Below are 24619 nucleotides of genomic sequence, written 5' to 3'. Positions count from 1 at the left end.
GAGGACTCCCTCTCCACACCGCAGCGGAGCCACGCCACGAAGAAGAAACAACACCACTTCCGCCAGAGCCTTTCAAAATAAAACCCCGCTGGGCCATCAAGCAACCGGTTTTCACAACAAAATAAAAGTAGCCTGTACACTCAACTACCACTCTTACTGTATTATGTTACATATTGAGTAAATTTTGACTTGTTTTGGTCGATTGGGTTTCATCAACATTTTCCCCAAAAGAGACCAAGGCCATGGTTTTGATGGCCTACAATTCATCACTTATGTGGTAAATCTGGAACATATATGAAGATACAATAGTATTTTGATGAGAAATTTTTTCGGACGCATGCTGCCTAACTTGATGCAGTTCCATTAGACTTTCTATCTATCTATCTATCTATCTATCTATCTATCTATCTATCTATCTATCTATCTATCTATCTATCTATCTATCTATCTATCTATCTATCTATCTATCTATCTATCTATCTATCTATCTATCTATCTATCTATCTATCTATCTATCTATCTATCTATCTATCTATCTATCTATCTATCTATCTATCTATCTATCTATCTGTCTGTCTGTCTGTCTGTCTGTCTGTCTGTCTGTCTGTCTGTCTGTCTGTCTGTCTGTCTGTCTGTCTGTCTGTCTGTCTGTCTGTCTGTCTATCTATATACATGAAACTGGACCTGTACCTAAAAAGTCCTAAAACATTCATTTAAAGTAGGCTGTGTAAACCTAACAGCAGTACTTGGCACTGATTACTGACATCTTTTATCAAAAGTTTTTCAGTATAACTTGAATTAATATTTGAATATTTTAATTTTAAATCACAACCACCAGAACAAATAATGTGTGTAGTAGGTGTGTAGATCACAACTAACTGCAGTAAAAGAAGAATGTCACCATAACCTCAAACCAAATCTAAATGCAGGTCATTTTACTGCTGAATGATGATAAAACTATCAGTCGGGCCGGGTACTGTTCACAATGTCTTCATACTGGTTCTGGAATGACTCTTTATAAATCATTTTTATTTTATCCAACGACATCACCAGCCAGCTTCCTATAGTTGCTTAGGGCAATACAATTTGATAGGCAGACAAGAGGCAGTGCAAATTCAAACAAGTGACCCAATTAAAAACAAATCATGAGCACATACTGCCAAATGAATGGAGCCAACATACAAGCCTTTTATAATGGATGTAATCCCTTTGTAATTATCAACATTTTGAAGTGTAACTGTATTCATATATGTTGTGTCCCACATTTGTATCACAATGAAGACACCTAGTGGTGAAAACATTTACTGCTTTAGTGCTCTAATATTAAGGTAGGTAGGTAGGTAGGTAGGTAGGTATATACTTTATTAATCCCCGAGGGGAAATTTTTTCACCACAGCAGCATACATACAGGAGCAATAATAGAAACAATAGAATAAAATAATAATAGAATAGAATAATATAATAGAAAAGCAATAAAATAAAAAACATAAATATAAAATATAAAATGCACAGTACATACAGTATATATACAGTACATTAAATATCTATATATATTATACATACAACAAACCATATATATATATATACATATATATATATATATATATATATATATATATATATATATATATATATATATATATATATATATATATATATATATATATACATACGGTATATCTATATATATATATAATATACATATAATATACAAGCAACCAAGAAACACAGTCAACAGTGTTTTTGTACTGTGATGGACTTTGCCAGAGGTGAGTTATTGTAAAGTCTTATGGCAGTGGGCAGGAATGATCTCCTGTATCTGGAATGATCTCCTGTATCAGGAATGATCTCCTGTATCTGGAATGATCTCCTGTATCAGGAATGATCTCCTGTATCAGGAATGATCTCCTGTATCAGGAATGATCTCCTGTATCTAGAATGATCTCCTGTATCTGGAATGATCTCCTGTATCAGGAATGATCTCCTGTATCTGGAATGATCTCCTGTATCTGGAATGATCTCCTGTATCTGGAATGATCTCCTGTATCTAGAATGATCTCCTGTATCAGGAATGATCTCCTGTATCTGGAATGATCTCCTGTATCAGGAATGATCTCCTGTATCTGTCCTTGTGACAGCGGAGCTGGAGGAATCTTTTAGAGAAAGTGCTCCGCTGTCCCTGCAGCAGGTGGTTGAGAGGGTGGACAGGATTATCCAAGATGGACAATAGTTTGATCAGCGTCCTCCTCTCCACCACCTTTTCCAGACTATTAAATATGAATATTAATCTGTGGACATCTCTATTCTACTGAGAGCACTCTTGTAGTTGTGTTTCATTTTTCATCTTTGTTGGCCTTTAAAAATCTAAATTGTTTTACAAAATAAGAAAGAAATCCTGAATGAAAAAGTTCCACTTTCCTTTACTTCAGCATTTAATTGTTAGCTATATGCTAAGCTTAATTTTTTTTAAAAAATCCTTAGAAATCAGATTCAGAAAGTTGTATTGATCCCCATGAGGAAAGTGTCTTTTGATACAACAACCCGTGAGTAACATCCCTTTTTTTTTTTTACAAAGAAAGAAGCTACACAATAAAGGTGCAATATTTCTAACAGCAAACAAAAGACCAGCTGTTCCCAAACTTTGTCATTTGACAGCCAAAAGACCAAAAAATACCCTGATCTAAACAGAACATATATTTCCAATAATGTTTCATATTAAGATTAACACAGTCAAACAGCATTTGAGAAACAAAACAAATTTTAAAAAATTGAGGGAGGTTATTTGATGTGGAGTTGAAAGCTGTTCAACGAGTGTCGACTGTCACCGCTTCTTTACCAGAAGAGTTCTGGTTGTCAAACCGGTTCTGTTCTGGAATCATGGAACTCAGTGACACTTTGCAAACCAGCCCACAGTGACGAGATATTTGTAGCAGGACCATTGGGTCACCATAAAAATGGAGTTTTTTTTTTTTTTTTTATTATTATTTGTTTACTTTTGGTCAAGGAAAAACAAGGTTTTAGCATCACATTGCAAATATTTTCTTTATTCCAACAAAATGACACGAGCCAATCATAGACACTGTAGACATAGACAGTAGGTGTGAGTGGTGTGTAATACATTTCTATTCATAGAGCTTTTCCATTGATTTCCCCTTTTAAATAAGACAGACTAACTGATGACATCATCATGCTTCAGGTTCTAATTTAGTTTTAAAAACATAAGTTCAGCAGAATGGACTCATCCTGTGTTGGCATGCTTCTGTGCTACTTGTGTGGTTATAGAACTACTCAGGAAAGAAATCCATCAAAAACAGTATCTATTTCTTTTCCCAGGATAAAGTTTCAGTATGAGAATCATATAATCTAAACATTGAGAGACTTCATCCCCCTGGTGACTGAGTCCCGGTGAGTGGGGTTCCAGGCCAGGAACCAGCCGGTGAAGGTGGGGGGCTCGTGACCTTGTTTCACCACCACCATGGGAGTCAGCTTGTCCCGGCCGCTGGGGTCAGTCTCTATGTACTGTTTGGCTGCAGAGTAGACAGACAGAAACCACGTTCACGTGTTAGCAGCGCCCTCATGTGGTGGTAAGAGGCGGTGACTGCTCACACTGTTGTCCTACAGACCAGAGGGGTGAACTACGAAGCAGGTTTAACATACCCAGGCTTTCTTTGTCTGAGCTGCTCAGCAGAGCGGAAACTCTGTCCGAGATAATCTGTACTACGACGGTGGTTATCAGCTTTCTCTGTTAACTCAAGGTTTTTGTTTTAGGCTCTGAGTGCGTTCACTTAAAAGAGGAGGTGTTTGCAGCGGCATATTTTATAAACGAGCAACAAACTATAATCTTATTTTATTCTGAAATCTAATTTTACTGCTCACCAACTATTAAGTGTCCATTATACAGTTAGTAGTGAATGGGTCAACAAAGAGGTTATATTTAAAATAAAAGCTTGTTGTGTCCACAGCCTTTTTATCAGTTATCAGACATGTTGGAATTAAACTGAAACACCATTTGGATTCTATCATGAAAGTGTTGTCAATGTTCATTTCACAGACTCTGTATCTGATTAACTTGTATCTCTAACAGAAGTACAATTGACCAAAAACTTTTGACCAAAGTAAAACATCCCAAAGCCCACCGGATTTTACAGATTCAGTCCTCTCCACCTCGTTGGCATCCTGTCCGATCCAGACAAACACCTGAAGAAGAACACTGTGTGTGAGTGGTTGTTCACTTTGTGTAAAGTTGTCTAACATGTCCCACAGCTGTGTACCTGATCCCACACATCCAGCAGCATCACATCGTCTTCAGCCAGGTCGTCCTGTGTGAACTCTCCTGGAACTTCTTCAATCTGCACACAGCATGAACTCCACTCAGACAGTTCAGGGATCAGTGCACAGTAACATGTGTCAAAGGTTGAAGGAAGATTGCTCTGGAAGCCCAGTATTCATGTTTGAATGAAGTTCGGACCGGTGACTAGGCCATGCAGTGATGACAAGTTAATACGACTTCAGCATTTCCATTCAAAACACAAAGTGTCTCTCAGACTGGAGTCACACGAGCAATATAACAGTCACTGAAGTGCTGCGGCAGTAATGGCAACTACCTGCCATTTACACAGGTGAGCTATCAAAATAGTGCATGCCAGTGGAAGTATAATTTAGATGAGACATCTAATTAATTGAGCTTCATTAAGTACATGAAGTTTATTAATGTATCAATGTACCAAATTTTCTAAATTCCCATTACTACATGGTGCAATTAGAAACAGCAAACTAGCAGCAGAGGATATCCCCCCAAAAAGGAACTTGCTTAAATAAAAAGATGAAAACAAGTTCATGAGGAGATAATAACATGGGTCAAATACTTACTATGAACCTGCCAGTCTTGTTGGAACATCCAAACAGTCGAGGAGGTTGAGTCAGGGTCCGACTCTCCAACCTCTCTGATGTCTGGTACACCATCTTCCCCCCCAACGCAGCCCAGAAGTCAGCTGCAACACAAAACACAAACTGACACTTTAGAGGCGTACCCGCACTGAAGTTTCCTCTGCAGCAGTATAGCTGCGTATTTAAAGAGCACCTCCAAAGAAATACATGTTTTTAACCTTGTTAACATTTTCATGTGTTTTTTAGGAGCTGGAAGACATGTCATGAGTGAAATTAGCAGTCCGTGCAGTGGCTGAGCAGTAACAGTGGGATGGGTGGACACAGAGCTGGGGACTATTTGGATATTCATACAACTGTGTGTGAAGGTGTAAAGTTACACCTAAGCCATTTTAAGGCATTAGTGTTGATTATTTTCTCAAAACCATTTTAAATATGTAATCTGCATGAACACAGATGAGTTTTAGGGGTTTAATCAATGCCAGGAGAGACTTCGCTTCACCGTGGTCAGCCATTTACAGCAAAAAATTAGAACATGCTGGAGGTAAATAAAATAAATACTCATGAAAAGTCAAAATTATGAGACTCAGTCTGGTCCGAATGCTGACTTTGACTTTACAATAGAAAAGGGTTCCGTTTGGCTGGAGATTTGGTGTTTCAGCCATAAAATCCCGAAAAGAAATACCAAAGAATATGTATGCATGCTGTGTGTGTACACAGAGTACATGCAAATACCTTAACGTGTGTAAATCTATGTGGGTACTGTAGGTATATACTGTACGTATGTATTGAAGGATATCAGACATGGATCAGGACCTGGTTCTTGTCCTTCAGCGATGTGTTTGCTGCTGCAGTTTAACTCTTTGCTCATGTACTCTGCTCCTTTCTCCTCTTCTTCACTGGCCCCTTTACCCATCCACAGAAAGCCCCGCCCATCAGCCGTATTCAGGAGGAAAGCGTCATTGGAGTTTAGACTGGCAGTCTGGGCATCGACCTGAAAAATACATGAACTTCAGCATCTTTACAGAAATACAGACGAAATGGACATCATTGTCATATTTTTTGTGTAAATACAGGAAGATGCTTACCTCAGCAATCCTTGTGATGGTGCCCAGATTCCGTCTAACCTGGAAAAGTCGTGTTGGAGGTGGAGGAGCGTGGCCTCCGAGGCGGGATGTACCACTCTTATATATGATGAGGGGTTTAGATTTAAAGAGACTCAGCAGATGTGGGGGTTCTTTGCCCTGACACACTCTGACCTGAAACCACAGGAGACAAACCAAAATAAGGACATCTCCCTACTAACATGATAGTAAGTCTAATACCGTATGTTGTGCCTCTACCAGTCGTCTCTTTGGAATTATAAAAAGCTCTACCTGCGATTTGAGCAGTTTTGAGATATTGAGCTTCAAAGATTTTGCTTTCCAATTAGCAAAACTGAAATGTGGAAGAAGTGTCTTTCATACATTTAAATGAGACACACCCAAAATGTGACGTAAAGATAAAAAAAAATCAAAACCTATCATTTTTGTTCTGGTTTTTAGGAACAGGTCAAATGCAGATAAAACCTTCTAATCCTATAAACTTGGAAGTATCACCAGATCAATGACTGTGAAGGAACACAAATTGAATTCCAAAAATGTCTGCACAACTCAGCATTTTTTTTTAACAGTTTGATCATCAGACTGCTCGACTTACAGTTGTTCTTTACCTGTCAGACTTCTTATTGGTGATGTGCTGCACCAACCGGCCAGCCTGGTCTTTATTGCTTGTTGTTCTCTATGCTGTTCTTTTCTCTCTCTGGTTCCCCACCAAATGCTTGCTCGTGGGATTTTCTGAATTGTGGTGTTTGTTTATATTCATGATGTAAGGTCTACACATTCCTATGTAAAGTGCTCTGATATGACTTATGTTGTAATTTGGTGGTAAATAAATAAAACTGAATTAAATTGATGTTCATGCAATTTTCCCAGTGAACTCAAAGCTATTATTACTATGATACTAAAACTATGATTACACCAAAGTTGTGATAAACTAACATTTTTCTTGAAAGACTTCTCTCTAAATGCTATGAAGTTCACTAAACACGTCATAAGTGTGAAACACAAAACTGATTACTGTCAGTAGATAGACATTGAGATTTATGAGGGATTTCAGGCATCCAGTGAATGTGCTGTTCATTTTCACTTCATACTGGTTGTACCTGAACTGCAGTCCCTCCCAGTGAGCGGTCCAGCTCCACCGTCAGGAATGCCGAGGCTGTGAGCTCATCCACAGAGCAGCTGGCTCCCTGCCTGCAGGCGACAGTAACAACCACCCGCACGGAGTTGGTTAAAAGGATGATAACAACAAACCGAAAAGCTGCACTAGTGAATATTTTGTTATATTTTCAATGGGTTAAATGAATGTGTGTAATTGAGAGACAAACTAACAGGGAAGAATTTCTATTACTTGACAGATTATTCTGACAGATTGTAAAAACTATTTTTGGCACTTTTTACTTTTTTTGGGTAGATGCAGTCGACCTAGACGGGAAATGTCATTGAGATATTTGGCTATCGAAGGTGGCCCCGTATTTTACGTTTTAAATTATCATTTGATTTGTTGTAATAAAAGTTATATATTGGTCGACCTTATTGACTGACATGAGAACAGAAAGAAAATCCTGTATTTTAAATGAAACATTCAAACATAACAGCTGATAATTCAAATGTTGGAACAATATGAAAATGTGACCAGCATCAATCAGGAAGCTCAGTGAAGAGCGATACAGAGTATCACAGAGGAAGTCACAGCTCATTGTTAAATATGCAAACACAGTGAACACAGTCATACCAGGTGTAGATAATCTGTCTCTTCCCGTAGGTGTAGAGGATGATGTAACAGTCTCCACCGTAGAACTGACCGTAGGTCTTTGGGTCCACAGGCACTCTGCCACTGCTCTCCACCCTCCAGATCTGTCACAAACAGAAGAACATGTCGGGTTCAGACACTACATAAACACAAATAAGCTGTTTAGTTTGTTGCTTGAGTAAACAAAGTTGCTTTCTAACATTTATTGTCCTATTAATCAAAAAACAGTCTTCAGGCACTCTGAGATATTATCAAAGACAAAATGTCTATATCATCATAGATTATATTCCTAGTGATGATCACAATAGCCAAAGGTAAAACACAAGAGTTTTGATAGGTCTTTGCTTTACAGGTCCACAAATTCTTGGCATAAAGAATTTAATTATATAACTTTTTAGGAAAATTAACCCTAAACCTGTCTTTCCAACCAAAAACCACCAATAATAGAGAAAACATAAGCAGCAGTTTTGAGAGTGTGCACATTCATGCAGCAGCTACTTGTAAATGTTCTGTAAATACACCATAACTGTCACTGTTCATGGTTGTTTAGTTGTGTCTTTTTGCTGTATCAGTTTTTTCCAGTTCATTTTAGTCTGTTCTCATTGTTGAGTTATGTCAGTGTCTTTTCCTCATCGTTTGCTCCTCTCTGTCTAAAGTCTTTCATGTTCACTTCCTGTTTTATTTGAATAAAACTCACTTTCTTGCGTCACTTCTGTTGTCTTAACTTCCTATCCTCTCGTCTGTCCACCTGTGTCTGACTGTCTTCCCCGTCCTGATTGTTTCCAGCTGCGTTCAACGATCCCCTGACCTCCAGTGTATAAAGTCTGTGTGCTCCCTGCATCCTTCGTTAGATCGTCATTGTTGTGTGACCACGGTGTCTGAGTTCGTCTAACCAGTTGTCTCCCTGCGATCCTTAAGTTTTGGTGTCTGGACCCTTGTATCCCCCCTGGACTCTGCTTCTGTCTTTCCCACCAGTACCTCAGCTTGAGCTCCATACTTACTGGACCTTTTGGACCCTGGATTATGTTTATTGCGAGCATATGTTCTTTTTCCCTTTTCATGGATTTAGCTTTTGTTTTTGTATTCTATCATTAAAGGAGTTTATCTCACAAAAACACATGTTTTGGTCATGCAATTAAGTCCATACTCTGACGACGTTACAATAACGCCTGAAGTGAATCCAACTGAAGAGCAACACTTTTATTGGAAGTTGGTACTGAGAAATACATGATTCTACCTCAAGTATTTATTCAGCATGGCATCTTGAAGTGTAACTATGTCTGAAAGACTACAGTACAGTTTTATATAGACACGACATGCAGTGTTCAGTCACCTGTGTGTCTCCACTCCCATCATCCACCATGTTGTACTGAGCCGCCATGTGGTGGGACTGATGGAGTTTGGAGGCATCAAACTCCACCTGCTGGATCCTGGCGATCCTCTCGGTGACGAACACCTTCCCAAATCCTTCGCTCTGCTCTCTGTCCTTCCAGTCCATGAAGAACTGCTTGAACATGGGGGTCTCTCCTCCTTCTGGCAGCACCTGGATCTGCAGGATCAGCCGCAACGCAATTAACACTTAAATTATTTCCATTTTTATAGAATGCTAAATTGTCTATATTTATTCAGCGCCTTTTTACCTTTCACACACACACACACACACACACACACACACACACACACACACACACACACACACACACACACACACACACACACACACACACACACACACACACACACACACACACACACACACACATGGTGACAGAGCTGCCATTTAGTACATTACATAATAGTGCACTTACATTTAGTACACTACATGTTAGTACACTTCCCTGGTGCGTGAATTACGACAGGATAGTTTGGTCTCACATTGCACACAGTCGTTGTGCGCTTACCAAAACTGATGACCATAATTTTGAATTGATATCTGCTGGCTTTGTTTGCTCATTTGTAGGTGTAGTGAGGTGTTTGCAGCAACAGCTCCAGATTCCTTCGCCGCCATGGTGAGAAGTGTTCACAGTTTGATACTCAACTTCTTGACAGTTACATGTACACCATCTGAATACTCATAGTGAAATATTCACATATACTTTACAGTGTGGAAAAAAAGTTTAAGTCTGAAAGTTGAGAGACAGCTGGTATTTTTCCTCAGAAGGCAGGAGGAGGCAGGGATTGAACCTCCAACCGTTTGGTGGACAACCCGCTGGACCATCTGAGCCACAGCTGCCAGAGGGCACCACTTTGCAAGAGTTAAGTAATCATAAAAAAATCCTATTAAAAGCATTTGACAAGAGTTTTTAGGATTTATCCCTGAAACCGAAAGTGAAGGTAAACCTGTGTGTTTGCTGGGTAGCCCATCTGTTTGATGAAGCCCTCAGCTGTTTTCATGGCTTCCTTTCTTTCACTGGGGTTGGCTTTATGCCCTGTAGGAGATAAATGAGATGAGCTTAATGTTGATTCCCCTCTGCCTGCCGAACAGACACAATAAGCCTTTGAAAGTAGATGCTGAACCTCTGATTACCTTTCCACACAAATATCATCTTGTTTTTGCCATGATCCATGATGAAGCATTCATCTGACAGAAGGTCTCTCTGGAGGAATGGGTTTTCCTCCTTCACAACGGCCACTGTCATAGATCCCGAAGCATCAGATACCTGGTGAAATAAAACACACAAATCAGCTGTTAGCTCTCCCACAGAGAACAAATAGACCTCATTCAAGAACCATAAGAAGTATTGGAAAAACGTTTCGTTTTAAGTAAAGCCCCATTCCCCAAAAAGTTGGGACTCTGTGTAAAATGTAAATAAAAACTGAATGCAAAAGCTTTGCAAACCCATATTTAATTGCAGATAGACTAAAGACAACATATCAAACTGAGAAATGTTATTGTTTTACAAAAAATATCTTCTCATTTTGTATTTGATGGCAGCAACACTTCAAAAAAGTTGGGACAGGGGCATGTTTACCACTGTGTTGCATCATTTCTTCTTTAAACAACACCAGGAGACCAGTTTCTGGAGTTTTGAAAGTGAAATGTTGTCCCATTCTTGCCTGATGTCAAATTTCAGCTGCTCAAAAGTTCATTAATGGTTCCTTCCAGATGTGCAAGATACCCATTTCATATGCACTAATCCACGATTTCCAAAAAGAAGCTCAAATATTGATTCGTCAGACCACAGGACAGTTGTCCACTTCACCTCAGTCCATCTTCAATGATCTCGGTCCAGAGAAGGCGGCGGTGTTTCTGATCATGTTTCTATCTGGTTTCTTCTTTGGAGAGTTTTAACCTGCATTTGTGGACGCAGCGATGAACTGTGTTCACAGACGATGGTTTTCAGAATAGTGAAAATAACAAATTTGTATCGTTGAAAAAAAGCAGCTCGACAGAGCTGATATTTTAAGAGCCAGAAAGCTCAGGATGGAGGACGTTTCTGTGGCTTCACCACTACCTAGCTGTGTGTGTCACCATTCAGAGTTTAAAGAAGCTTAAAGAAAGTGAGGATGTTTTGGTCAGTCCTCACTTTCTCACACTTTCAGATGGCTGTTTGAGGGTTAGACTTTGTTTTAGTGTTTAGATTATGGCAGCAGTCAGGGTTACACAACAGACCATAAATTAAAGTGGATATAGTTTCCTGGGCTAAAAAGTGAAGCCAATGTGGGAGTGCTTTTAAGTGCAATACCAACGAGGGCCACTAGGGTGGGCTTCAGAGAGAATCTAACTCCTTAAGTCAGTTCATTTTTTTGCACAAGTCATTATCGTGTAATTCGCAAAATCTTCTCCTGATCAGTGTGGTGTTCTAAAAAGAATTCCATTATTAAACAAATGTTTGGCCTCCAACAGCAGTATATTTGAGGACTTGTCTGGTTTGACTGACAAAAAAAGCAAGATGGCAACGGCAGAAATACTAAACTCGAGCCTTCACACAACAGTTTTACAAACCAAAAGCTGACGCCACGGTTGGTTGCTGCTTGAGTTAGAAGCTGGTTGTGCTGGTCAAGGTTCGGGTAACGGTTTAGGGAATGTGTGTGTGTGTGTGTGTGTGTGTGTGTGTGTGTGTGTGTGTGTGTGTGTGTGTGTGTGTGTGTGTGTGTGTGTGTGTGTGTGTGTGTGTGTGTGTGTGTGTGTGTGTGTGTGTGTGTGTGTGTGTGTGTGTGTGTGAGAGAGAATATTGTACCATGTATAGTTTGGCCATTTTTCTGTTGGACATGTCTGCCTTCGTATCATCATCCTCATCTCCCTCCTGTAGCTCTGGCTTGACTCCAAGAACCTGTTTGTGAAAAATTCCAAGTCATTCATACATCTTGTTAATTCTGGTTTTACCAGTTGAACCACTACTGCACAGAAAAACACTGCAGCTTCCACTTCAATAAAGTATAAGAAGAGATATACGATGAGCATGTGTGATTATGAAAATATTTCCTAGCCTTTCTTTGGTCTGTATGGTCAACTAAGGTTTGTCAGTTATTTAAGGATAAATGAATTAACAACCATGACAAGTGCTCACCTACTGTAAATGGTAAAGCACAGACAGCTTCTTTTTTTTTTTACATTTCTGTCATGTTAATTAGTGAGTAAGACATCTTCATAACTAACAAGTGTGGCATGCAACACAGTGTTTATATTGCTCGCTGTTCAACCTGTCAAATTACACAAAAAATACCTTCCCCATTTAAACAGACAGGTTTTATGTTTAAAAGGTTGACTATTATTGCATTCACCATATTCTAAATCATTTGACCAAACAAAAATCTCAACTGAAGGTTTCCTTTCTACATTGTTGTAGATAAACGTCCGTGTTGCATCGTCTTCTGCAGTGGATTTACCAAAGCTAGTATACCTCGACTTCTTTTCTCAAACTAAACTCAATGTGATCAGAAAGACTGTGAAAGCTCTTCCAAACAACTTCTCTTGTCTTTTGGTCCAGATCCAGGCTGTGTGTTTTCTGTCAGACATACTGTGTAGGACTAACATCAGTTAAGTTGAACGGCTCCTTTCCTTCTTCTACGACCACCAGCTCAGCTCGGGCGTTCCTCTCGTTGTCACGGATACCTCGGGCCACCTGTGCTGCCTTCAGTCGTTCAAACTTGTTACACTTGGACCCACACCACTGGTAGATCTTCTGCAGACAGATGGACACAGGCAGACAGGAAACCACCGTCAACATGATCCGGTTTGGTCGCGCTCTCCCTGCAGATGTACTATTTACATGTAAGTGTTTGTCCTTACATCTCCGAGGTCGACGATGAAGCAGTCTCCACTGTTGAAGCTGGACCAGGTGAGGGGGACCTGGGTGGCTCTCACGACACGCCGACCCTTGATGTGAAGGAGCCTTTGTGCTGAAATGTCATTGGTGACCACATGGTGGAAACCAGAGGCCACACCTCCTGTCTGAAGGCAGAGAAAACATCATGCTGTCATGTATCTTCCATCCCGCTGTTTACTTTACTCTGACTTCTCCTTCTGTCACATGAGTCACTGTTCCCTTTGGCCAAGTATATTTCGACAGCAGAAGTTATGGAAAATCAGCTGTTTCACTCGTGATTCAAACTTTAGTTCAAGAACCTTACAGCTTCAACTCTGATGTCATGTATTTGAGCTGAACATATTTCAGATTGTGTGCTGATCAATAACATGCATTTGCTAAAAATGTGCAAAACAAACTTCAGAGTCTGAAGTAGTGCACGTCTGTGTGGTTGTGTTTAGACTCAGAGGTACTTAAAGGCTAACATGCTCACAATGACAATGCTAACATGCTCATGCTCAGGAGTTACTGTTATTTACAGTCTTACTTTAGCATGCTAAACATTTGCTAATTAACACTTAAGTGTAAACACAGCTGTGGCCGAGTTTTTTGATTTACACTTAACTAAAGACAAAAAGTCAGCAGATCACCCAAGTTTACTCTGAGAGGGTCGTGAATGTCTCTGTGAGGGCTCAAAATAATGATCCCTGACCTTCCTCTTGCAACACCATTTGGCACAAGTGATGTATATATTCAAATCTGAGGGAGGGATTGGTACATCTCTGCTTCTATAGAGGATAACCTTTCAGATTTAAGACTAAACTGTTTTTTCATACTCCAGATAGAAGATGCCATATAATTTATTAAGCACAGTCCTCTTGAGGATTAACCAAAACTGATTATCATATGTAGCTTCACAGCTTTTCCACCAGTGTCCCTCTCAGGACAAAAATGAAGGCTTGAAGATGAAACAGTTTACACTTTTGTAATATTGAGTGTGATAAAAAAAAAATTGCAGCCTCTCCGGGCTTTAGAATAATCATCCTGTAAGTAGATTTGATCCGCACCTTGTAAGTGATCCCTCCCTTGAAGTAGCTGCTGAAGGCCGTTGACTCGAATCCCTGCAGCTCTCGGTACTGGACCGGCTTTCCTCCCAGGTGGTCGTCTAGCTGCACAGTGAAGATGGCTGCAGCAGTGCTCTCATCCTGGCTGCAGTCCTTTCCTTTAAAGAATGAAAATGACAGGTGTACATTTCTGCTGCATTTAAATGGGAATGTTTTTCCTAAAGGCAACAACAAAAGAAAACCTGTGTGTTCTCTCTGCAGTGTCAGACCAAATGCTTTATACGCTGGCTTTGGTGGTGGGTACAGGTGAACTTTGATTATTGTTTGTAGAAATTGGAAAACTGAAAAAAAAAAAAAAAGTCTAATGAGGTTTTGGTACATAGTGTGTTTTTCCTGTCTGCTCGTCCCTACGGTAAGGTGTACCCACGTATGGACTACAGAATAGAAATAGTCCAATCAGCACCTTCAATGCTCACTGTTATTATATTCATTCGTTTAATCCGTTCACTAATACAAATGTAACATAAACCAGTTTTGGGAGAAGTTAAATGCTGAAACTGTTTCTTGACAAAAAACAGCTGATCCTGTTGCTCAGGTTCTAGTTTTGGTCTCTACATACAGTCGAAGCAGAGGCTCGGCACAGTTTACTTGTATGGATGACTTATTGGATTTCACATGTTCCAGGTGATGCATAAACACACCAAATCTTTTGTTTGAAAGATAGGATATATTTTTAGTTGTTTTCAGTTTAGATCAGGGGTGTCAAACATACGGCCCGGCCGGATCCGGCCCGCCAGGGGGTCCAGCTCGGCCTGCCAGATGACTTTGCTAAGTGTGAAAATTACGGAAAGACATAAATTGCATTTCTATGAGAATATGGAGGTTTATGAGTACAAACGTTTTGTTATTTTTGTTTTAATCGATCCAGTAATTGCTTCAAAAACAGCGTAAATGCGACGTCTGCTCCGGAGGAAGAAGCGCTCGGTGCCACAGGCAGCCGCGCTCGCTGCTCGCTTTGTGACGCGTTTGACGTCAAACGCGTCACAAAGCGAGGGAATCTGCAGAGGAGAGCCGGGGCAGATAAACAGTGGGCTGATGTCTGAGTTTTTGCTCTTTATGTTTCTAGTTTATTGTAGAAAGACCTTAAAACAAGGTTTATTATCCAGAAACCTTCACCAATGATTTAAACAAAGAGAAATATTGTCGTTATGTATGCTTTGATTTTACTGGTCTAGCCCACTTGAGATCAAAGTGGGCAGTATGTGGCCCCTTAACTAAAATGAGTTTGACACCCCTGGTTTAGATTGAAATGATTTGTATAATTGTAAATCTTTTACTTTTTTTTTTTAAGTCTTCAGTGCAACGACACTGATGGCTGGTGACAGTAGTGTCAGCAGGGAGCTGGGCTTTCTCACAGTCACTCTGCATCTACACAAACTACATGAAGTGTTGGTGTTTTTTCCCCTTGTGGTAAAGTGTAACAGGAAGAGGGCTTGTGAGATATTCATTTGCATGGATGATGGTAAATGATTTATGCTGGTGGGTTTTCAGAGAGACGATAAATGCAAGTAAACATCCTCCCACACTTTGATAACATGGGGAGAGGTTCAGTGAAGCAGGAAGATCTGCACATGTAACCTCACATACCACACATTAGTCATTTTGTGTAAATTGTATGTTTACACTGTTGGCTCAGTAGGAGCACACACATGTGTGTGTGTGTGTGTGTGTGTGTGTGTGTGTGTGTGTGTGTGTGTGTGTGTGTGTGTGTGTGTGTGTGTGTGTGTGTGTGTGTGTGTGTGTGTGTGTGTGTGTGTGTGTGTGTGTGTGTGTGTGTGTGTGTGTGTGTGTGCTGTGTCCTGCTGAAAGGATTTTTATATCAACTGCTGCCACAGTAAGAAGAGCCAGCCAGGTGGACACTTTTCACTTTACACTTTAACAATTTGTGCCAGTGAAATCTGTGACCCATCAGATTCTGTGTCCTGCTCTGATAGTCTTACCCTAACCTTCGGGTTCATCACTGCAAGTGACACTTTTCTAAGTACACATATGGCCCAGTATTAATATTAAACTGTTGATCATGCATCAAATCAAATGCATTGAAAACAATGAAATCGTGCATCATAAAAGTAATTTTCATTTTTGTGAACAACGAACAGGAGGCCGATAAACAATATTTAACTCTAGTTTGCATTTTTTTTTTTTTTATGCCGACAGCTGCAGCTTTAAAGTGATTATAAGCCAACAATAATTATTTCTCCATTATTTCCCAACACACCTCTTCAGTATTTTCTCAAACATGCAGTGCACTCACATTTCATTTCCGGAACACTATAGGTCTCATAAAAGTGCTTTTCTCTCTACAGCTCTGAGAAACACAGATCAGTGCACACACACACCAGTCATTTAAAATTAATAACTACTTCCTCTTCACTTGAAGCAAATCAGCCCTTCAATCTGCCAAACACAAATGATGATCACAGTTAAAGACAGACTAACTCTCAGTGTAGAAAAGCTTGATGCTTCATGTCACTGTTTATATTAACGTTAAAGTTCAGAGCTACTGAAGAACTGCCTGTCAGCTCGCGCTCAGAAAACAAATGAATTAACAAATCAAACCTTTGGAATGGATTAATCATAAATATAGAAAACCTGAACACCCTCAAACATGCACTGATATTCTCAGTCATGTATAACCACACCTAAAGTTAAAGGGTTGATTCACCCAAATGGAGCAAGATATTTTTTCATGCAGATAGTTTTGATTTGATTTTCTGACAGTCAAATATTTGTCCTTTTACATTTACATTGATCACATCATTAAACAAAATGTAATCACTATTCATATCATTTCTTTGGTAGAAAAGATTGTTAAATACTCCAAACACAATACAATATAATACAGTTTCACTGTCAGTTTAAACTGAAATTAATTTTGCAATCGCTTTTGCTTTAGTAGTTTCAACTTGTTATGTAAACAGGTGTTGCTTTTTAGAAATGTTACTTTTAAACAAAGTGAACTATTTGAAACTATTTGCTTTGCTACAAATCACAACAGGTAAATAAAAGATAATTTACTTACTCTATTGTTTTTATTTATTTATTTGTAATTTGGGTGGAGTGACCAAAAATGAATGTCATTTTATTTGACTGACAGTTTTTTGTTTTACTTTTAATATAATATTCAACAAGCAAAAACCTGCATGTCTATAAAATACTTTCTCTTAAAACAGAGCTGAAAATTATTATTGAAAAAAAGCTGGAACTGTTTTGTTTTATGCCAAACATACCACGAGCTAATGAAGTCGTTTAGATAGACATCATGTCAAACTTAGCATCAGTAAAGTGTTTTTTTACTTCATTACTTGTTCTGAGTCATGCGTTTGTCTCTGACTCCTTGTCACATGAATTTCAACATGGAGAAAGATAAACCATCCACACTGCTAATGGGCCCTCCTTCATTACCACTGAGCCATGTTGTTAACCATGTACACAATGGAAAATAACCATTCAAACTGGCTTCCCCAGAGTTCCTTGTATGCATTTTCAAATATAAAATACCATGTATATCATGGCTTGGCTGAATACTTGATGGTTATTATTTATTGAGAGTTATGCATCGATATTCCCAGTCTGTCAAGCCAATCAACATTTCCAATTGAATATTTAAACAGTTGCCAGGTTTTGCCTATTTCTGCATTATTTTTTTTTCCATCCATTAGCTAAATGCAACAAATTCCCTTCTCTTTCCTGTGTGTTTGTGTCATGACCATGTTACAAAATGGGCTAACAACAGTCTGAGGGTGACAGAAATGATCCTGTAGATTCCCACAATGGAAAGAATTAACAGATTAAGAGTTGAAACTTCTATTCACAACCAAGAACAGCAAACAAGGTAGATCTGAAATGATGCATTTTATCTCTCAGCTGAATTTCAGTGTCAGGGTCCGCAGTGAAAAGATAATTCTAGAGTGTCCAGGTGAATCCTGCCATTATTTGCATAAAACAATCTTCAACCACATGGAAATCAAGTTTTTTGAGTCTGCACCCCCTTCAGTAGCTTTCAAAGTGGTTATTTGTGCCTGGCAGAAAATCAATAGAAGTGAGTTTCACATCCCTCAGTGCCATTAGTGGGTCTTTATCACGAGACCAAAACCTGCCTGGGTGATTTGGAGTCAAAAAATAGTCCTTCTCCGAGCACAATGTGGTCAAATCTGACCACACACACATGAAACACTCATCATTCAGTGTGACTTTTAATGGTTTTCATTATTTTTTGGTGTAAAATGTGAATTAACGTGCATATCACAGAAAGAAAGCACTCTGGCTGAGAAGCTGCAGGTCTGTCGGTTTTCTTCAGTGTCTGCACATCCATGGATCCATCTACTGCACACAGGCTTCTCCTAACAGCTCATTTAGTAACTTTAAATGGTAACATTTTGATAAGCTTCGCTCTCCTGACAGCTTTACGTTTTTTCTTCCGAAGGTTTTGTCTCCACCATCTGAGGTTGACTTCCTGTTAAAAGAGACTGTTTCCTTCCAGCTGCTGTTCATGTAGAAATTGTTGAATGGCTGTGTTCCTCTCTGTAATGTTGTACAGTTTTGCTGTAAGGACTTTACTGTTTGTTTGTTTATGTAAAATTATGAAAACAGTATTTATTTATTATCAACAAAAATAGTGCTTCATACTAAAAGGGTAATATATTCCAACTCTAACAACGTATGCATGTAATGGAAAGAGTCAAGGATTTATTCACATTTTGGCTTCGTTACCTTCCTCTAAGTTTCCACCACTGACAGGAACACAGTGTGTGCACAATTTTAACAAACACATCAGAGGCAAGACAGTTACTATATTAATATTCACACAGTATAAGCAGCTGGTAGGAGAGTTGTTAATCTGTTGTCGTGTCACTCTGACTGACTGCAAGCCACAATGACTGATTAAGTGGTCAGACTGGAAAAGCTGATATGAAGCCTCGTGAGTTGACATAACTACCACTGTTGAAATTGAAATCTAAACACAGATAATACCTTCAATCATTAAGATATGACAGCATGGAGACGATCTCTTCTCAGTAACTTTATCAGTCTTCAGCTCTTTCTTGATAATGCCAAAGGAAGTTCCTGACTGATTAGAATCTGATTTATTGATATGATTTGATATTCATCCATCACCCTGAAGGACCACTCTGCACTGTAGTTCTTCTCAGTACTCTAAATATAATTACATCCAAATATAACCTATTTCTTTTACGTTGAGGTAGAGGGGAGAAAGCACTCGCCCAGTGAAGAGGGAACCGACCTTTGCTCACTTACCCAGCCAGTAGTGCAGGTGGTAAAAGGAGCTGTCTTTCTGTTTGGCAGTGAAGAGAATCACATAAGCATCTCCGGTGTAAAAGTTCCCATGTAAGATCTCAGGCACGGGGACCAGCTCCATATTCTCAATCCTCCAAATCTGCAGGCCGCCTGTCTGACCAGCTTTGGTGAACTCTTTGTGCTGAAGGACCATGTTGCTGCTGCTGAGAGGCTGAGGGCTGAGTGAGGATCCTAGTAAGGTGAGAGGAGGGTGGGATGGTGAGGAGCAGGAACACACTGCTACTCTGTTCCTCAACACTGGCTGACTGAGTGTGCACCAATTTCCAGTTAATGCTTACTCCAGCCTTTAAACACACACATGGGTGTGTCCACACGCTGCCAAGACACACAAGCATCCTCATAAATACACACATGAATCAAGCTACTCAGTGCACATGCACATATACACCCATTTTGTTTGTTTGTTTGTTTGTTTGTTTTTTGATAACCAAAGAAATGAACTAAATCAAAGCTGGCAGTAAAAACTAAACAATGAGCTAAAAGTGTCTAAAATGGACACAGACATCTCTTTAATTTCGGTGCGTTACATAATTGTAATACTGACCACTGGGGGAAGACTAACTGACAGCAGAATTTCAGCTGTGTTGTGGGGGGGAAAAAAATTATACTCACCTATATATTTATACTCAAGTTTTGATTGAATATTAATTTTGAATGGTCAGTCAATAGGAGCATTGATTTTGTGTAATTCACAGTACAAAGTTCTGGATTATGTGCCAGGCATGATTCAGTCATGGGGCAGCAGGAAATCTAACTGCATGTTACCCATAAATTGCACAGGGGTCACACTGACTGATCAGAGCCATTGTGTCACCACACAGGAAGCAGCAGCTGGTGGGCAGAAGCGTGCATTCTGGATTATGGTGAATACGACTCATTAAAGACATTTGTGATTCATGAAAGACGTGTCATAGTGCATGTGTCTCATGATAGACTTGTGATGGTATGTGCCTTCCTGGGAGAAGTCCACACCAGAACAACGGGCCCCAAGCGGTCTATAAGGCAGTGCTCAACAGTTCCACCTCGGCTGCTCTCATGAGAACACTTGCTTTATTGATACCTTTGATTTTTAATAAACCTACATTGCATCAGACAACAAAGACTCTGTGATTGATTAAGAAGACTGTGATTGGTGTGAAGGGACCAATTCATTTAAAGCTCTACCCCACAGTGCTGACCTTAAACTGTAAATATGGACAACACACAGTACAGTAAAGCCAGAATATCTCTGTCGCCCCCTGGTGGCCATTCTCAAATCAAAGAACACCGCATGTATACAGTATTTGTATGTTTTCCATCATATTAATGATAGTTTTGTGTTCATTTTTCTGTGTATTTTTAATTAATAATCTGATACCATAATAAAGGGTATATGTGGTTGTGACTGACAGCTGTGGTTGAAGGAGGCATTAACTCAACATCACACCTCAATCTTCCTGTCACTAATCTGTAGACTCTTGTCAAGTATTTTCATTTGTTTTGCACGGTGAGTGGAAGTGGCAGCACATCTTCCATATATTCTGCAGCAGTAATAGCTGTGGAGTCTGTAGAATAACCTGTAGAATTACATCTTTAAATTAGTAAGAGCTTCTTAATTTCCTGTTTACTGTAACTTTAGCATCAAATGCCTAATTAACCCACAAATAATATTTTAATAATGTATTTCCTTTTATTTCACATTATTTCCTGTTACCCTGTTGTCTTTTGCTGTTATTAGCAGCTAAGTAATTGTTTTTGTCCAAAAAGAAACACAACAACACTGAAATACAAACATGATATAGATTACATTACATTTCATTTAGCTGACGCTTTTATCCAAAGCGACTTACAATAAGATAGATGTTTTCATGTCAGTAAAGACAGCCGCTACACAACATGAAGACTGGGAACTTTCCTTCCTCACCACAAACAATCATCGGTTTTGGTGAACCTACTACTTTTAGCCCTGAAAATAAAACCTTTAAACAACATGGTCTTTTTATATGGCTATGAACTACTGGCCTGGTAGCGCTCACAACTTCCGTTTTCTGCTGTGAACACAGTCTCTGTACTCAACCCGCATTAGCGTTTGCACAGCCACTCTGAAGGGCGGCCCAATCAGCGACCAGGTTTGGTGGTTAACGGCGTTTCCTTCACTGTGATTGGATGGCTGGTGACAGTGACGAGGGCAACTCTGTCACCGGGAAGAAACGCTGAACGCTCAGCACCTCGTCACGCTGCTGGTTCATGAAAATCAACTTCAAAAACACGCTGTGATCAGGAAAGAAAACTTTGGTTGAAGTAGTGTGTCAGCTGAGCTGATTGGTTTAAATGAAATGAAATGACTCATTGTTTCCTTATCATCCCTGCACTGCTACACTGCTGGTACTGTACTGGTCAGGCTCAGTGTCCTGTTGGATACCATTAATAAGGTTCGGACCCACTCCGCCTGCTCTGACCCAGAAACATGAAATCCAGGCAGACAATTCTTGAAGATGCCAAATAACTAACATGTGATGCTGCCTGCCAATAACAAGTATGTGTCATGTGCATGGCTGTGCAAACTGGCCTCAATCATTCACAGGTGTTCTTTCAACCTTCTCCCCTCTTCTTTGATGCAGGCCGGCCCATACAAGCTACTTTATCTTTTGGTGCAGAGAAAGTTCTGATTCCCAGTGGTACTCCTGTGGGTTCACTGGTCAGAACCAGCTTCTATGTCTTGTGTAAATTGGCATTCACCTTTTGAACCAACATTACTCCTTCACCAGGTGCTTGTTTGGCTATACTAACTCATCTGCTGAATTCAACATCTTTATGAATAAGGGACTCCCTGATGGAAGCAACTGAAGGACCCTTACATATGTTGATGACATACTGATGCAAAGTCATGTGCTTGGGCTCTTGTGCTTATGGCTGCTGGACCAAAGATCTTTATTCTTGGGAATCTTTATTCTCTTTGGTTGGAACATATATTGTACACCATGTTGTGTTTTTAATCTCTTAGAATTTGAAAATAAATTCTCTAGTGGTATTATAGAAGGGTAAACCCTGTTTCTTGACTCTGTCCGCTTCCATGGTTTCTGGAATGACGTACAATGACGTGTCAGTGTCGGAGTGCCAGTCGCCTTTTTACTCAAGTTTATGAATATTAAACGTGTTGCTTTGCCCAATTCACCCACCAAGTTTGAAGCAAATGGGACGGTTGTCAGAACGGTTGTTGAGATATACAAGAGACAAACAATCAGAAACACGTACATACAGCGATTGCTTGAAATCTATTTAGTAAAAGATGACAGGCCTTGGTGTAACTGAGTCCTGGAGACCTTTTTCACAGCAGACATTTTGACTTCATTGTAGGGAGAACACAGACCCTGTACACACTGGCTGTCAAGATCCTATCTACTCAGTCCTGGAATGATTGGACCACAACGGGTCAGCTGAGCACACAGGTGTGAATGCACCCAGGACGCAAGGAGATCTGATCTGCTCAGACCACTTCCAGCATGTTTCCACATTCTTTTAGCAGTATGTACGCAGTGCATCCTGGGCCGCATTGAGAGACAGTCTACTCAGCTGAAGTCCTCTGAATAAGTAATAAAATACATGCAGGTCTTGATGCAACATTCCTGTGTTCATATCTGACCTGCTGCTTCCACATGTTACCTTCAGGTTACTGCAGGAAGAAGCAAAATCCTCTGAGAATGTCCTCCTACCGTCTTCATCCAGTTATAAAGTGTCCCAGCCGCTGCATTTCCTTTTCTTTCTGCTAGTTTCCTTCACATTCTGCAGCTCAGCTTGTGACTCTGTGGTCACGTAATGATGGCAGCAAAGATGGAGACAGACGAACCTGCACTGGACCCACGTGTACACAGACTGACATCCAACAGCTCAATGATAACAGCCTTCCTGCTTTCTACACAGCCTTCAGACAAAAGACAGAAGTTAGAAAAGTTTCTGTCCTGCAGTGTTTACTGGAAATAAGAGACAATCAAAATGTGGGACATCGTCTTCATACGTGGGACAAGACATGAAAATGCTGTGCAGTCCACATAAAGTGGGACACCTTGTCCCACAGGTGGAAGAGGGAAGGAAGAGGGAGGGACTGAGACAGACAGAGGGACAGAAAGAGGTGTTTTAACAAACTCTGAAACCAGGAAAAGATGTGAAAGTCACAAAGGTCTGGTGGACAAAGAGACACTGGACTGCATCTGAATCCTTATTATGGACACTAATAACAGGCCGAGAATGTGTTCATCTGCTGAGTTACAACTGTTCCTGTTAATCAGTGGACATTTTGTCTCACCTGGGCCCGTTGCATTTATTACGGCTGCTCCAGTATCTGGAGACGTCCCACTGTTGTCTTGTGCTGTTGTCCATCATCTTCAGCAGCATTGAACTGGAGATCCTGCGGTAGAAGGCAGCACGTCGTACCTGCAGTTTGTTCAGTGTCCACAAACTGCAGCTCTCTTTTCTTAGATGCAACTTTCTGCTGCGTGTTTGGTTGCGTTGCTCTTCATGCTGTCTTCACCATGAACCTGCTGTTGGGAGATGTTGTTCAGACCAGTTGGAAATGTTTCCTGACACTTCTGAAGCTCAACTTCTACTGTTCTGCTGTGACAGAGGAGAACCTGATGATGTCATAGAGGAGAACCTGATGATGTCACAGAGGAGAACCTGATGATGTCTCAAGAGAATCTGATGATGTCACAGGAGAACCTGATGATGTCACAGAAGAGAATATGATGATGTCTCAAGAGAATCTTATGATGTCACAGGAGAACCTGATGATGTCACAGATGAGAACTTGATGATGTCATAGAGGAGAACCTGATGATGTCACAGAGGAGAATCTGATGATGTCACAGAGGAGAACCTGATGATGTCTCAAGAGAATCTGATGATGTCACAGGAGAACCTGATGATGTCACAGAGGAGAACCTGATGATGTCACAGAGGAGAACCTGATGATGTCTCAAGAGAACCTGATGATGTCACAGGAGAACCTGATGATGTCACAGGAGAACCTGATGATGTCACAGATGAGAACTTGATGATGTCATAGAGGAGAACCTGATGATGTCACAGAAGACAATCTTTTGCTGGGCTAACAGAACAGAAGTACAGGGTATATTTGAGTGTGTGGACACTAATAAGAACCGGACTAGTGAAGAGAATCTGATGATGTTACAGAAGACAATCTGACACACTGGA

At 40.1% G+C, this 24619-nt stretch overlaps 1 protein-coding gene across 1 annotated transcript; it reads right to left on the bottom strand.

The window, feature by feature from the left end:
- Positions 1 to 3026: 3026 nt before the first annotated feature.
- scin (scinderin) lies at positions 3027 to 19654 on the bottom strand. Its single transcript, XM_069715122.1, has 16 exons — positions 19370 to 19654; positions 14054 to 14208; positions 12971 to 13132; positions 12714 to 12863; positions 11919 to 12011; positions 10265 to 10397; positions 10078 to 10166; positions 9071 to 9286; positions 7720 to 7841; positions 7088 to 7178; positions 5973 to 6143; positions 5701 to 5878; positions 4870 to 4991; positions 4272 to 4349; positions 4137 to 4197; positions 3027 to 3527 (listed from the first exon to the last, which is right to left on the bottom strand). Exons 1-16 carry the CDS (start codon positions 19560 to 19562, stop codon positions 3364 to 3366), a joined length of 2178 nt encoding a protein of 725 aa, XP_069571223.1. The 5' UTR covers positions 19563 to 19654; the 3' UTR covers positions 3027 to 3363.
- Between the last annotated feature and the right edge of the window lie 4965 nt (positions 19655 to 24619).

This window comes from Brachyistius frenatus, unplaced genomic scaffold, assembly GCF_029030835.1.
Source record: "Brachyistius frenatus isolate BFR_SWC_R1_liver_20210118 unplaced genomic scaffold, ASM2903083v1 Contig_138, whole genome shotgun sequence".
In the NCBI taxonomy this organism is placed as follows: Eukaryota; Metazoa; Chordata; class Actinopteri; family Embiotocidae; genus Brachyistius; species Brachyistius frenatus.
The sequence above is the reverse complement of the archived record's forward strand: the minus strand, read 5'-3'. Positions and strand labels throughout refer to the sequence as shown.